Here is a 12,291-nt window from a genome sequence, read left to right as displayed (position 1 = left end):
GGGGGGGGGGGGGGGGGGGGAAATCATCTAGAGCTAGCACTGACCACTCTAGTACAGGCTGAAGAACCATTTCCATGAGAGTAAGAAAGGAGTAGATGATCCAATAAGCCAACCACTGCTCATCGTCCAATTTGGATGTGCTTTCGATGGCTACCACCGACGCATAACTGTTGTTTTGCGAACGATTCAAATCAAATCGAGACAACATATAAACACAGCATCACACGGAGAAAGAGAGAGAGAGAGAGAGAGAGATGAACTTACAGTGGATACAGCAACATCAAAACCGGCCTGCGGGAATCATCAACAGCGAAAATTACAAACTAATTAGCCCTAAGATACAAAACCAACATCCAAGTTAGGAAGGCGTTCCGTTTATACTCACCCAGAAAGAATATGAAGTTGGGTGACCAACGTCCAAAATCTACTCATTTTCTACACGAAATCGGGGGCTGTTTTCTCTGTTCGGGAAGAAATAGAGGAGGAGGAGGCGGAAAACTACAAGAACGAACTCCGGAAATGGGAATTGTAGTGGTGATTGGGCAAGAGGAAGAGGAAAGATTTTTATAAGACCTGAAAAGGACTAACACGTGGCAGCAATAGAGACAGCATCTAATTCTTCCTTCAAGGCGTGCCTGTTAATTTAGCACCGCCCTTCCATTATTAATACGCCCAAGCCTCTCTCTCTCGCCCATTAATCAATGAGATTATTAACCTAAAACATCAATTAGCATAACTTATTCATATTAATGGCCTGAGCTGCCTTCCCCGTGTTTAACGCCACTGCCACGTGCTCCTCCTTTTCATGAGTGTCGTAACACCTTTTGACCCAACCCAACCCGGTGGTTCGCTCGTCATCCAATAAATTTATATTTACTCAAATATCTCTCCTATTCTAGAGGCTTCCACTACTTTCTTTTCCATCCTCCTATTTTAATTTCTTTTCTTTATTTTAAAAAAAAATGTAAACCAATTTAATTTTATGGCTTGGGTTGTGTGTGAATTAAAAACCTTAATTTGGAGAAGTTATTTGAAGGGGAGGATTAATGTATTATAAATGTATAATTGGGTGGAGGGTTAGGATTCATGACATTAACTATCTTATACCAACCATCCTAAATAATATATACGATACGATAATGTTTTTATAACATCCATCCCTTATACATTCATTCCATCCAACAAAATTCTATACCCTACATCACCGAACAGGCAGCATTTGGGTTTTCATCGCTGAACATCTGAGGTGGATACTCGTACCCTATCACCCGCGCCGGACAAGCGTCCACCGCTATGTGCGCCGCCGGGTACCCTATGCCGTCCATAATCGGCGCCGGATACGGATACATTTCCATGATATACCTTTGCGGGTAATAATGATGTTCATTCTTCTTCACTTCCACAACCTTTGGGTCTTCTTCTGCAGCCGTCGTCCCATCGCCAGCATCGCCGCCCCCGGGTATCTCTTCCACTTTACTTTCTTCCTCCACCTTCTTCTCACACTCGGCACCCTCGCCGTCACCGTCACCGGCGTTGGCTTTCTTCTCTTCTTTCACTTCTTTTGCACCATCGTCCGAATTATTCTCCGGCGCAATTTCCGGCTCTTGCTTCACAATCGCCGCGTGTTTTCCGGTTCGGCGGTGAACATATTCAACCAGCGCCGCCGGATCGATCGCTCCTTTCACCGTGACCTGCGAGCTTTTTAGATCTGGGTCCACCGATTCAACACCTGACCCATTGATTTCCAACCACAGACTTCAGAATTAAAAATGAAAACACTCGGGAACTAGTAGTGGAAAATTAGTCAAAGAATCAACTTTTAAAAAGTTATTCATATATACAACAGAAGATCCATGCCCATCTCATCTAATATCCAAATCAGATCGACTTTGAATATTCAATTTCCAAAGCCATAAAAACGAAAAAAAACGTGAAAGAAGTAACCAAAATTGAACCTTTCATTCTGTGTATCCGTCTTCTGATTTCTTGAGCGCAAGCCTCGCAGTGCATGTGCACTTTCAACACAACCGTTACAATCTGAGGCTGCGAATTAAAAAGTATGAAATGAAATGAAATCCAAAAGGGAAGAACACAAGAGACGCAATTAATGTAAGTGTAGAATAAAACCTCTGGTTTGTTGTCCTCTGTTTTGGGCTTCTCTTCGGGTGGGGGGTTCGCAGCAGGGAGCTCGGGGACAGGGGAGATCAATTCGACCCGTCTGTGGCTTTTCCTCTGTAGCCTCCCTAAAACCTTGAGCGGATCGGCCTTCTCTCCTTTCACCACCACTTTGTGAGTTCTGCAATCTGTCTCCACGCTTTCAACCCCTACAAGTAAGGAAAAGAAAACCTCAATTACTCCTCTGTTTCTGTACAGACTTGGGTAAGTGAAGAAAAGGAAAAGAAAAATATGTAACCTTCGAAGCCTTTGAGGCAGCGGCGGACCTTGCGTGCACAGCCTTCGCAATGCATAAAAACAGTGAGGACAATGTCCTGAGGGGGTCGAGGAAGAGGCTGCTCTTTGATGCCATCTTTTGGTTCTTCCGCTGGTGTCTTCTCCGGTGGCGGTGGGTTCTCGCTCTGGGGTTCTTCATTCTCTCGATCGGGAGCCGCATTCGGAGGTTCCTCTGGTTTTGAATCCACCGGTTTATTGTCCTCCTAATCAACAAATCCAGACACTAACAGAGTAAAGAACACAAAGCAAACGCAAAAAACAGAACAGAAACAGAGTGGGGTCAATTACAGACCTCCCCCATTGGAATGGATGGAGCTGGAGTTAGAGAAGAGTGGGAAGTAGTGGAAGCTTAGAGATGAGAGTGGGTTTTTATAATCATCGTCACCATCCTCCTGGAGTGACGTGGGTTTTTATAAAGGCCACGTTCAGCTCCAGCGTCGCGAACTTGGATCCATGAGCAGGGTTTGGTTGGACATTTCACCAACTTAGCCCAGCCGTACATAAAAGATGTAACAGAATAGAAATCCATGGTTAATTCAAAAGTACTATGCTACGAACACAGGAAAAGTAGAGGGCCCACACAGGCGTCGGTTGGAGAGTTTTAAAATTATGATGATTCATTGTCCAGTCAGCATCTGAATTAATTAAGCCTTTCAAAATTGAAGAGTTTTAAAGCCTTGTAAAGAGAGGAACCGGAAATGTAAAAAACACATTTATTGGCGTAATAAAGAATTGAGGGTTCCTCCCAGCTGCTCATCATTGCGTCATCTCTCCACCATTATTTCTTCTCCAAGCTTGTTACTCCTCGCTCAATTCCCTTCCCACGTGGGACCGCCTTCGTCCATTTTACCTTTATATTATTAATCACACATGCTGAAACAAAATTAAAATTCTGACTCCTAAATTAAATATCCGCCTTTCATTTCCCTTTCTTAATTATTACTTTCCGGCTCCTATTTAACATACCATTCAATTCCTTTTTATTATTATTATTTTTTTTTTATTTTGTTCACATTTCAACCAATAAATTAAATATAATCTCCCTCCCCACCGTGTTAATGTTACACTATTTCCTCAAATTTTAATTACAACCATTAAAAGTAAACTTTAAATTTTGGCTTTCCAAACTCATACCATACACTTGGGAAGAAGAAGAAGCTCAATAGTTGATGTAATTAATAACTTCGAATAACTTAAATCATACTCGATCTAACCATAATTACCAACACAAAAGTGGTTCGAAGTTCAATTATATTTAACATTTGAACATGATTGTGAATTGAGCATAAGAAAGTGGGTTTATGAAAATAAAAAGGTTGGTTTAAATTATGTATTATAGATTAAGATGTGATGTGACCCACGGGACAAGATGGGAAATAAAACTTGGTGGATTAATGAATGAATGAATGAATTAATTAAATTTGAGGGTTCCAAAATGTGTAGATTTTGCACTTATTTAAGAGGAAGGAAGGAGACAAATGCAACTAACATCTGTTTGGCTGATTAAGATGCACCAACTAAAGCCACCTTTCTATCACCTCACAAAATCTCTTCAATTCTTTTTTATTTATCTATTTATCTCGTAAAATCAAACAAGGATTTCCCTTCATTTTGTTTGTTTTTGTTTGTAGAGTGAGTTAGAAAAATGGTTAGATTGATATATATTTTTCTTTTAATTAATTATGGGTGAGTTTAAATATTCAAAACTCTTAGCGACACAAATACAATCTAGTTAGGAATTGGGTGAGTAGAAATCCAACAAACTCATGATCCAAAAAGGGAATACGAGAGTCACGAGGCGAGCCAAGGACGGAGAAAAGTACCCAAAGGGCTAATGAAACTGCAAACAAGCTATGTGATCCAACAAAGGAGGTAGTGAGTGTTTGTAATTGAATCCCCCATGGGTTTACAGACAATGTTATTTCCCATTGTGAGGCATGAAAGATAAAGTTCATAAAAGGGGACGCCTAAGAGATCACCAAGTCGGCAAGCTTTCCCTAAAATGGGAAAGATAAAACCTTCAAACAGGATGCTTTAATTAGGACCACCCCTCCAAGGTCTTCCTTTTAAAAATATCACTTTAAATGAATACCTCCTCTTTACACGCAGACAGCCATAGTGGCTATCAAGTTTACACATCAGCCTACCATTTCTAGTTTCTTTATGCATGTGGGACCCACCGCATTAATACTCGCCATGTGGCACCTTCTGATTCGCTTTAAGTACGGGTGACGCTTCTGATTATTGTTGTTATTATTATAAGATAATACGTAATTGATATAACGCCACGTCACGTCCCAAGCCAAAAGAAGGCCCACGTGGAATTCTATTTCCCTTCCCAAAGAGGTCCAAGTTGTTGGCCCATGGGCCCTTTCCGAAAAGGATCAAATTAGATACGGTAATCGTTTAAATTTATTTCAAGATTCCGTGTGTGTGTATATATATATATTTTTTGTTCTTGACGAATCCAAAAGAAACGGGGCTACTTATATTATATCATACTGTAGAAAGTCGAAAGTGGTATAATTTAAGTTAAACAAAACAGTAACTAAAGTAAGCAGAGCAGAGTGCCTTACACTTAGAATTCAAGTTGGAACCAAGAGAAATGGTAATCGTTCCTCCTCGTCTGCTCCGAACTCTAAACAGCGAGCTGAAAATATTAGCATAACAACCGAAGCAATGGCAAGGCAAGCTAAACCCACTTCCCACTTTCCTATTCTGCACCTGTTCCCAATTTCTCTCTTCCCCCCAACGCTCGCCCTCACATTTTCTTCTTCTTTCACTTGCGGAGGAGCATATGATCCTGAAGAAGAAGAGGAGGAGGCAGAGGAATAAGAGAGACCGTTTAAGCAGACGGGAACTTCTTCTTCTTCTTCTTCTTTGCCCGTTTCTCTGTTACGGTTATCTTGGCTCGAATCGGATGATTGAACCGATGGAGCGACGATCTGATCCTGAACAAAACCATTCCAGTAATTCCCGTGCAAGAACTCGGTATTTAGGCCATGACCCATGTCGACATCGTCGAAAGAAAGCCGTCGGCCCTTGAACTTGCCGACACCCATGGCGGCTCTTCGTTCTCTTAGAATCTCATCTTGAGCCAATTCGTTGGTTCGAATCTTCCAGGTGGATGAAGCGGAGAATGTGGCGGTTCCGTGGCGGTGGAGCGAGGAGATGAGGTCGTGTTCTGGGGGCGCATCGTCATCGTTGGGGAGAGGGCGCATTTTAAATTGGAAGAACTGCTGATGAATGCGGATTTGGAGAAGAAATAATGTGTGGGGAATTGGAAGTGGGATTGATTGGAAACTGCCCACGATCAACTCCCCATGCTTTTAAATTGTGTTGGTGGTTTGAATTTTCATTTTGAGTGGCCGTTGGGATTTCACCACCACCTATTTACACCTTTTCCTCGTTCCCAGTTGAATTATAGAGCACCAACTTTTCATTCATTATGTTTGAAGGTGATCTGGAGCCTCCGCTTGCTGGTGCAAGTTGATCTTGGCATGTTTGTTTTTATGTAATTAGTAAATGGTCAATGAAAAGGAAGGCCGATTGGGTATCAAAATGAAAGAATTGTGCGTCCTATTTATTCCACTCTCAACCAATAGGATGTGATATTACAAAACCCAAATTAAAACATTCCAATTTAATAAAATAGATTGTGATTAAAAGCAAATAATACAAATTTGGCAAACCATCATTAATTATTCCTTCTTTTCTTATAGAACTTTGGGGGACAAACTGATTGCAATATTCCCCTCCGCTACTCTTTTTCTCTACTTTTTTCAATTTCCTTTTTGTTTAATTATTTCAAGAAAGAAAAAAGAAATATAATAATAAACAATTTATTGGGCTCGGCTCAAGCCCATTCACAATTGCCTTGCAATTATTTAGTTTCAAAAAATGAAATATTTATTTACTAGACTTGGTTTTAAAAAATAATTAAAGCAATTTTATACTTTTTCCACCAAAACCCTATAATAGTGATTAAAATATGTTTATACTTAATTATTAAGAGAGCACGAGTAGGCATTCAAAAAATGAACACAGCAGAGAATGAAGGTTTAATGGAGATTTTGGAATTTAATAGTTGGCTTAGGGTCACGTGCCTTGACTCTATTTGAATAATGATTTTAAAATTAATTAAATATAATGTATTTTATTCTCCATGTTCATAAAAAAAAAAAAAAAAAAAAAAATGAGATTTTAGTATGATCTTGAGTGATGTTGGGTTAAACATAAAATTTGAAACCAGAAAATTTTGAGTGAGTCGTTTTCATAAGATATGATTCATAAATAGGAATGTTAAAAAGTATATAATCAATCAGTCTGATTCCACCATTGCATTGCATTGCATTGTTCAAATGGGCCACCTGACATTGGCATTTAAACCTTCCTTTTTACTTCTTTTTTGGTGGCTGCCTGGGGTTCGCCATCTATCCATGCTTCTCGCTGTTCTTACTCTTTTTCTGCTCTCATTTTAGTTGCATTCCCCATTTTTGTTTCAGGCACTGCTTGATGCTGCTGAGCTGAGGATCGGCCGAGCCCATAATGAGGATGAGCAGGTTTGATTTCAAGCCGCCATTAGAAGCAACGTGATAAGCAGAAGGTGAATGCAAACAATTACTTAAATCTCTTCGTCTGGAAGGGTTTTGGTATATACATTCGTTTTTCCTTGTAGTTTGAATCTTGCTTGGAACCCTAAAAGAGAACTGCCTGCCTTCACCACCATCCATTTTTGTATAACTTTCTTCCTTTTCCTTAGTTTGCAGAACGTTTGAAAGCAACAAATAGCTGGCGCCTCCTTTTGGGTATTCATGGAGTTTCCTTCAATAAAAGTTCTCTCCACCTTTTTTTTTTTTTTTGCAACACACCCATTTTCTCTGAGTATACACTGAAAGGTCTTCCATCCCTACTGCTAAAATTGACATCTTGTTCACAGGTAGAACCAGTGATTCTTCTTGAGTAACCTACTACCCTAGCTTTTCATGGGGGCTTTCCCCCTTCTTTTTTGGCTTTTTATTTCTTTTTTCCCTTCACTACGAACTTTAGTTGTTTGGTGGAATCCTTGTCAGTGAGTGAATGGTTGTAAAATAGCATCCCATTTTTTTTTCTGCTGCTTTACTCTGCAACTACTCTCATCCATCGTTTTCTTAACTCTCACCTTATTTATTTTAGTCTTCTGACTTCTTCTTCTTCTAACCCTCCTCCAATCTACTTGGAGTAACATCTTGTTGGGACATGCAAGTAACTGTCTCCAACATTCTTGTTGTTCCAATTTTTGTATTGTTGTTGTCTGTATGCTGATTAGCGGGCTCTGTTCTTGTAATTAAAACGCTCCAGTTTCTTGGGGATTCTTACTGTTTTATGTCATCCTTCCTTCAGATTTCTGTGTTCTTCAGTAGATGATTATATATAACGTATGCCTAAAGTCATCAACAGAGTGATTTGAACTCTGGAAAAGGTGTTTCTTTTAAGTGGGAAGGAAGCGAAGAGCTGAAATATTCTCTATGGACTGGAATTTGAAGACCCCATTTTGGGATTTTACTCAATTGGAACAAGATGTATTAAAGAACATCAATACAATAGGTGCATCCAGCAGCTTTGTTGAAGATAGAACGACTTCTGGGGATTTCTCGATTGATTTGAAACTGGGTCAAGTCAGTAATCTAGGAACAAAATATGCAGTCAATGAGCCAGGAGTGTTGAAAATGGAACCTTCCAAGAGGGCAAGAGGATCTGGGAATGGGGCTCAGCCTTTGTCATGCCTTGTTGATGGATGTGTTTCAGACCTTAACAACTATAGAGATTACCACAGGCGCCACAAGGTCTGCGAGCTCCATTCAAAGACTCCCCAGGTTACAATTGGTGGACGAAAACAAAGGTTCTGCCAGCAGTGTAGCAGGTACTCTTCAAATTTATTTGCTGCTTATTGGCTTTCTTATAGTGACCTTATTTGTCCTACACACTTTCAAGCATTCTGAATTCCATCTCCAGTGCCTTAGTTTCTCAATAACAGTTCAACACTATATAGATTCCATTCACTAGAAGAATTTGATGAAGGAAAGAGAAGCTGCAGGAAACGTCTCGATGGACACAATCGAAGGCGACGAAAGCCACAGTCGGACTCCCTATCACGAAGTATTTTGTCTCATTACCAAGGTTACCTCTAGCATTTGCCTAATAAACTTGAAGATTTTCCTATCACGATGCATTTGATATGGATCCATCTTTATGTTCTATAGAAATGCTCAATGGGGAAAAAGTTTCTTTTGTTATTGGTAAAGTATTAAATTCTTCCAGTTATATCATGCCGTATTCTCTGCTTTCAGGTTCCCAACTGCTACCATTTTCTTCCTCACATGTCTATCCATCTACAATTGTTATGAACCATTCCTGGCGTGGAATTTCCAATACTGAGATAGATCCAAGGCTTCATGTTCAGCAAGAGCCAACCCACTTCCCTGATAAACACAACATCTATCTCGGACCATCGTTGAACGATAGCATCCATAAAATTGAAAAGCAGGTTGCATTTCTGCAAAGTGACAGTCCGGGATCTTCGGTTGGCCTACCCTTTGTCAGGACCATTGATTTTTCAGAGAATGGAGGCAGTCGGAGCAAAATGTTCTATGACAGGTTTACAACTCCAAGTCCACGCCATGAATCGGATTGTGCTCTCTCTCTTCTGTCATCTTTGCAGACACAGTCATCCGAGATCGGTTTCAACCAAGCCGAGCAGGACTGTCATCTTATATCCTTCCTGCAGCCATTAGATGTGAGCTTAGGACATCACAACAGGTTGGAGACAGTTAGTTCAGTATTGAATGGCTGTGTGAGTAATGCTGATATGAATTGCTCAGGTATGTTTCACGTTGCATCGAATGATGGAGGGAATGAAGCTCCCCCACCATCCCTTCCCTTCCACTGGCAGTAAATTAACTTCATTACACACAACTCATCTTCTTATTTAACTGCCTGTCTGCTATGCTTGTGAAGCTTAACAATGGTACTTCTCTCATTTCATCTTTGGTTGCTTTATGGACTATTTTTCTTACATACTGTCTTTGTCTACTCAACTCCTTATTTTTGTGTCTCTGTCACCCTCAGGCATCAGTTTTTTTCTCTTTGAGCTCTTATTTTTGTTTGAATTCCAACTATAAATGGGGTAAAAAAAAAAGGCCTGCCATTTCCATTAGAACCAAGAAGAGAAAGCTATCTTTTCTTCTTCGTCGTGGGACCATGGGAAATGAAAAGGTAAACGTCTCAATGGTTCCATAATCATCTCAATCCTTCATGGGGCCATGGAAATCTTGTCTTGGTCCCTCCTAGAATTGGGTTTCGTTAAACGCTCTTTCCTTTTCTGGATTCCAATTGTTCATACATTTGCGTTAAAACAGGTGTTGATGTAATCACTTGTCTTTCTAAATGGATGTAACTTCTAGGATTGGAATGGAAGGAAAATTTATAGAGATCAATCATGTAAATCAACAATTACTGAAAGAAAAAGAAATTATAGCACTGATCTACTTCAGCTACAGAAAAAGAAATCAACACTTTGTAGTTCCTATTCGGCTCCACTTTTGAAGAAGCAGTGGCCTCTTCAGAGCATCCAGCAATGAAGCATGTGAAAAGATATCAACTCAGAGGCCCTGCATCTACTCTGTCATCTAAAAAGGCAATCAAGAAGAGGCATAGGTCTAGCAATACCCAAGGATCTGTTTAATGAAAGATTCAATGTAATAATAACAAGAACTAAGAGTATGGTTTCAGATCCATGTTGAAGGAGAAAATGAAAGATAAATTGCAATGCTGGTAAGAAGAAACAATTGAGACAATCGTCGATATTGGCACGGCTCAATCAAATTAAAAGACCCAATTCAAAGGAGATTTGATTTGATTGAACCGTTCCAACATCGCCACGATACTAGAAAGCAAACCATTGGTAGGATCTGTTTGTTTTCATCACAACCTGCAGAACTTGCTTTGCTCTCTCAGGATGGCATCTTGGAGGTAGAGGAAAAGAGGAACACCATGTCTAGACAGACAGAAGTGGTTAAATAAGAAGGAGATAGATAGAGAAATTTATAAGTGGAATGAGCATAAGAAACTAGAATGGTTGGGATGTCTATATCTTTCTTTCTTTCTCTTATTATTTTTTGTCTAAAGAAAAAGTTATCTATGATCAGGTCTTCCACGACTGTAGTTGGTTGGGGCTGATGACTTTGTCACAAGTGCCATGAGGCGGCCGGTTCCTCGGCATGCTGATTGCTGAATGCTTCCACTTTCATTTCTTACACGAAAAGACTTGACCCAAACAATCATATGTTGCCTTATATAGTGCTGTGGTGTGTGCGTGAGGCTCTTGGAATCAAGCTTCCTTCTCACCCCAATATACTATTTTGCTTCTCATCGGTGTTGCCTTCACGGTTAGAAAACACTTCAAAACCTGGTTTGAATTAAGTGCTTAAAAAAGGTATCAAACCCAATTTGAAAATACATTTGATATTAAGAAATGGAGATTAATACAACTTTCAACAACCAATATAGCAAGTCAATGACTAGAATATACACAAGCTTTCCATCGGATCTTTTTGGTGGGAATGTCATTTTCATGCATTGTTTATTAAAAGATCTGTCATTGACGTCTACCAAAACAAAAATCAACGTTCACATTGTTAGTGCTAAAACCTAATACTTTGTCGTATTTGCCTAATTTTATCTCAAAGTTCATCTTCTAAATTGAAGGGGGTTCCTGCTACAAGTGGAGCTTCAGAGAGCTACTCCGTGGATAACGTGACAAAATCCCATCAAACCAAGACACCATAGAAGAGATTCCGAGCATAAACTAATATAAGCAGAGAATGGGAAGAAGGAGAGTTCATCAGACATTACTTGAAACATTTACAGAGCCAAACCTCTTAATCAAGTTTGAATAATACCTGGGAAATGCGTCATTGGGAACAAACATATAGATGTGTTATATGTAAAACATACAACGGGAGATTACAAGTCATCGGTAGTTTTAACTACCCACAAGATATCCAGGTGATAAGATGAACATTAATCTTATAATCTAAGAAATCCATTTGATCCTAACTTGAAGCCAGCAAAATCAAACATGAAATGCTGAAAGTTGGCTTATCATTTGGAGAATTTTATTTTCCTCAACAAGAAAAATGTAAAGATGAGAAGACAGGCTGCATCATACGGTTATCCCCAAGGATTTCTTGAATTTCTCGACCTCCAAATATACTGTGGAGTAAGGAAGAAACTCTGAGAAATGTTCCTTGCTTAGGTCATTAATTGCAACAGCGAGTTTAGGAATTTCCAACGTCTCCTCGTGAGTCAAAGTTCGGACAAACCTTGCTGGGTTTCCTGCCCAAAGTTCACCACTGGGAATTCTCCTTCCTGGGGGAACCACAGACCCAGCTTCAAGAATGGAGTGGGTCTCAACTAGGGAACCTTCCATGAGGATGGAATGCTGCCCAATAATGCACTCCGGCTCGATTGTGCAGGATCGCAAAAGACTATATGCACCAATGGTGACGAATCTATCTATGGACGTCTCTGCTGGCAATCCTGGAACGACATATGAGGGAAAATTTAGACATAGCATGCACTAGAAAACATTAATATGTCACGAACTGAAAAGAGGACGCAAGCAGCATTACAAATTTAATTTATAGCCAGGTGATAATTATTTTTTCAAAACTGATAACTGACTGATTATTGATTACCGATTACTGATTATGGACCAAGACCAAGTAAACTTCAATTTAGATGACTTGAGCTTTTTTTTTTTTTTTTTTTTTTTTTTTTTTTTTTTTTTTTTTTTTTTTT

The 12,291-nt window shown here is 39.6% G+C and overlaps 4 protein-coding genes across 11 annotated transcripts in view; 1 reads left to right on the top strand and 3 right to left on the bottom strand.

The window, feature by feature from the left end:
- LOC111485557 (HVA22-like protein e) overlaps positions 1 to 685 on the bottom strand; it is a 1,937-nt gene extending 1,252 nt beyond the window's left edge. Inside the window, exons 1-3 of one of the 5 annotated variants that reach the window (XM_023132481.1) lie at positions 386 to 685; positions 265 to 291; positions 21 to 167 (exon numbers count right to left, since the gene is read on the bottom strand). In XM_023132481.1, the coding sequence (XP_022988249.1) occupies positions 21 to 167; positions 265 to 291; positions 386 to 432 (221 nt within the window). In that variant the 5' untranslated portion in view covers positions 433 to 685. The remainder of the gene's footprint in view (positions 1 to 20; positions 168 to 264; positions 292 to 385) is intronic. The other 4 variants (XM_023132479.1, XM_023132480.1, XM_023132478.1 and 1 more) reach the window with 4 other exon arrangements.
- Positions 686 to 1,086: 401 nt separating this feature from the next.
- On the bottom strand, positions 1,087 to 2,853 carry LOC111485558 (heavy metal-associated isoprenylated plant protein 7). Its single transcript, XM_023132482.1, has 5 exons — positions 2,744 to 2,853; positions 2,414 to 2,654; positions 2,128 to 2,324; positions 1,956 to 2,043; positions 1,087 to 1,729 (listed from the first exon to the last, which is right to left on the bottom strand). Exons 1-5 carry the CDS (start codon positions 2,750 to 2,752, stop codon positions 1,197 to 1,199), a joined length of 1,068 nt encoding a protein of 355 aa, XP_022988250.1. The 5' UTR covers positions 2,753 to 2,853; the 3' UTR covers positions 1,087 to 1,196.
- A 3,990-nt stretch (positions 2,854 to 6,843) lies between these two features.
- Positions 6,844 to 9,571, top strand: LOC111485724 (squamosa promoter-binding-like protein 13A). 4 transcript variants are annotated; one of them, XM_023132732.1, is made up of 4 exons: positions 6,844 to 7,057; positions 7,834 to 8,353; positions 8,483 to 8,610; positions 8,781 to 9,571. In XM_023132732.1, exons 2-4 carry the CDS (start codon positions 7,959 to 7,961, stop codon positions 9,383 to 9,385), a joined length of 1,128 nt encoding a protein of 375 aa, XP_022988500.1. In that variant the 5' UTR covers positions 6,844 to 7,057; positions 7,834 to 7,958; the 3' UTR covers positions 9,386 to 9,571. The 4 variants fall into 4 exon arrangements, with proteins under 4 accessions (XP_022988500.1, XP_022988499.1, XP_022988502.1 ...); XM_023132731.1 differs by having other exon boundaries at positions 7,214 to 8,353; XM_023132734.1 differs by lacking the exon at positions 6,844 to 7,057 and adding an exon at positions 7,065 to 7,390.
- A 1,742-nt stretch (positions 9,572 to 11,313) lies between these two features.
- Positions 11,314 to 12,291, bottom strand: part of LOC111484776 (gamma carbonic anhydrase-like 2, mitochondrial) — a 3,116-nt gene continuing 2,138 nt past the window's right edge. Inside the window, exon 2 of the mRNA XM_023131366.1 lies at positions 11,314 to 12,030. Within this exon, the coding sequence (XP_022987134.1) occupies positions 11,654 to 12,030 (377 nt within the window). The 3' untranslated portion in view covers positions 11,314 to 11,653. The remainder of the gene's footprint in view (positions 12,031 to 12,291) is intronic.

Source organism: Cucurbita maxima, unplaced genomic scaffold, assembly GCF_002738345.1.
Source record: "Cucurbita maxima cultivar Rimu unplaced genomic scaffold, Cmax_1.0 Cma_Scf00010, whole genome shotgun sequence".
NCBI classification, from domain to species: Eukaryota; Viridiplantae; Streptophyta; class Magnoliopsida; order Cucurbitales; family Cucurbitaceae; genus Cucurbita; species Cucurbita maxima.
The sequence above is the reverse complement of the archived record's forward strand: the minus strand, read 5'-3'. Positions and strand labels throughout refer to the sequence as shown.

Coding starts and splice junctions, on each gene's coding strand:
- LOC111485558 (XM_023132482.1), bottom strand. Junction 2,044..2,127: donor CAGAGGACAACAAACCAGAG/GTTTTATTCTAC, acceptor TTTAATTCGCAG/CCTCAGATTGTAACGGTTGT. Junction 1,730..1,955: donor ACGGATACACAGAATGAAAG/GTTCAATTTTGG, acceptor TCAATGGGTCAG/GTGTTGAATCGGTGGACCCA.
- LOC111485724 (XM_023132732.1), top strand. CDS start 7,959: ATGGACTGGAATTTGAAGACCCCATTTTGGGATTTTACTCAATTGGAA. Junction 8,354..8,482: donor TTCTGCCAGCAGTGTAGCAG/GTACTCTTCAAA, acceptor AACACTATATAG/ATTCCATTCACTAGAAGAAT. Junction 8,611..8,780: donor TATTTTGTCTCATTACCAAG/GTTACCTCTAGC, acceptor CTCTGCTTTCAG/GTTCCCAACTGCTACCATTT.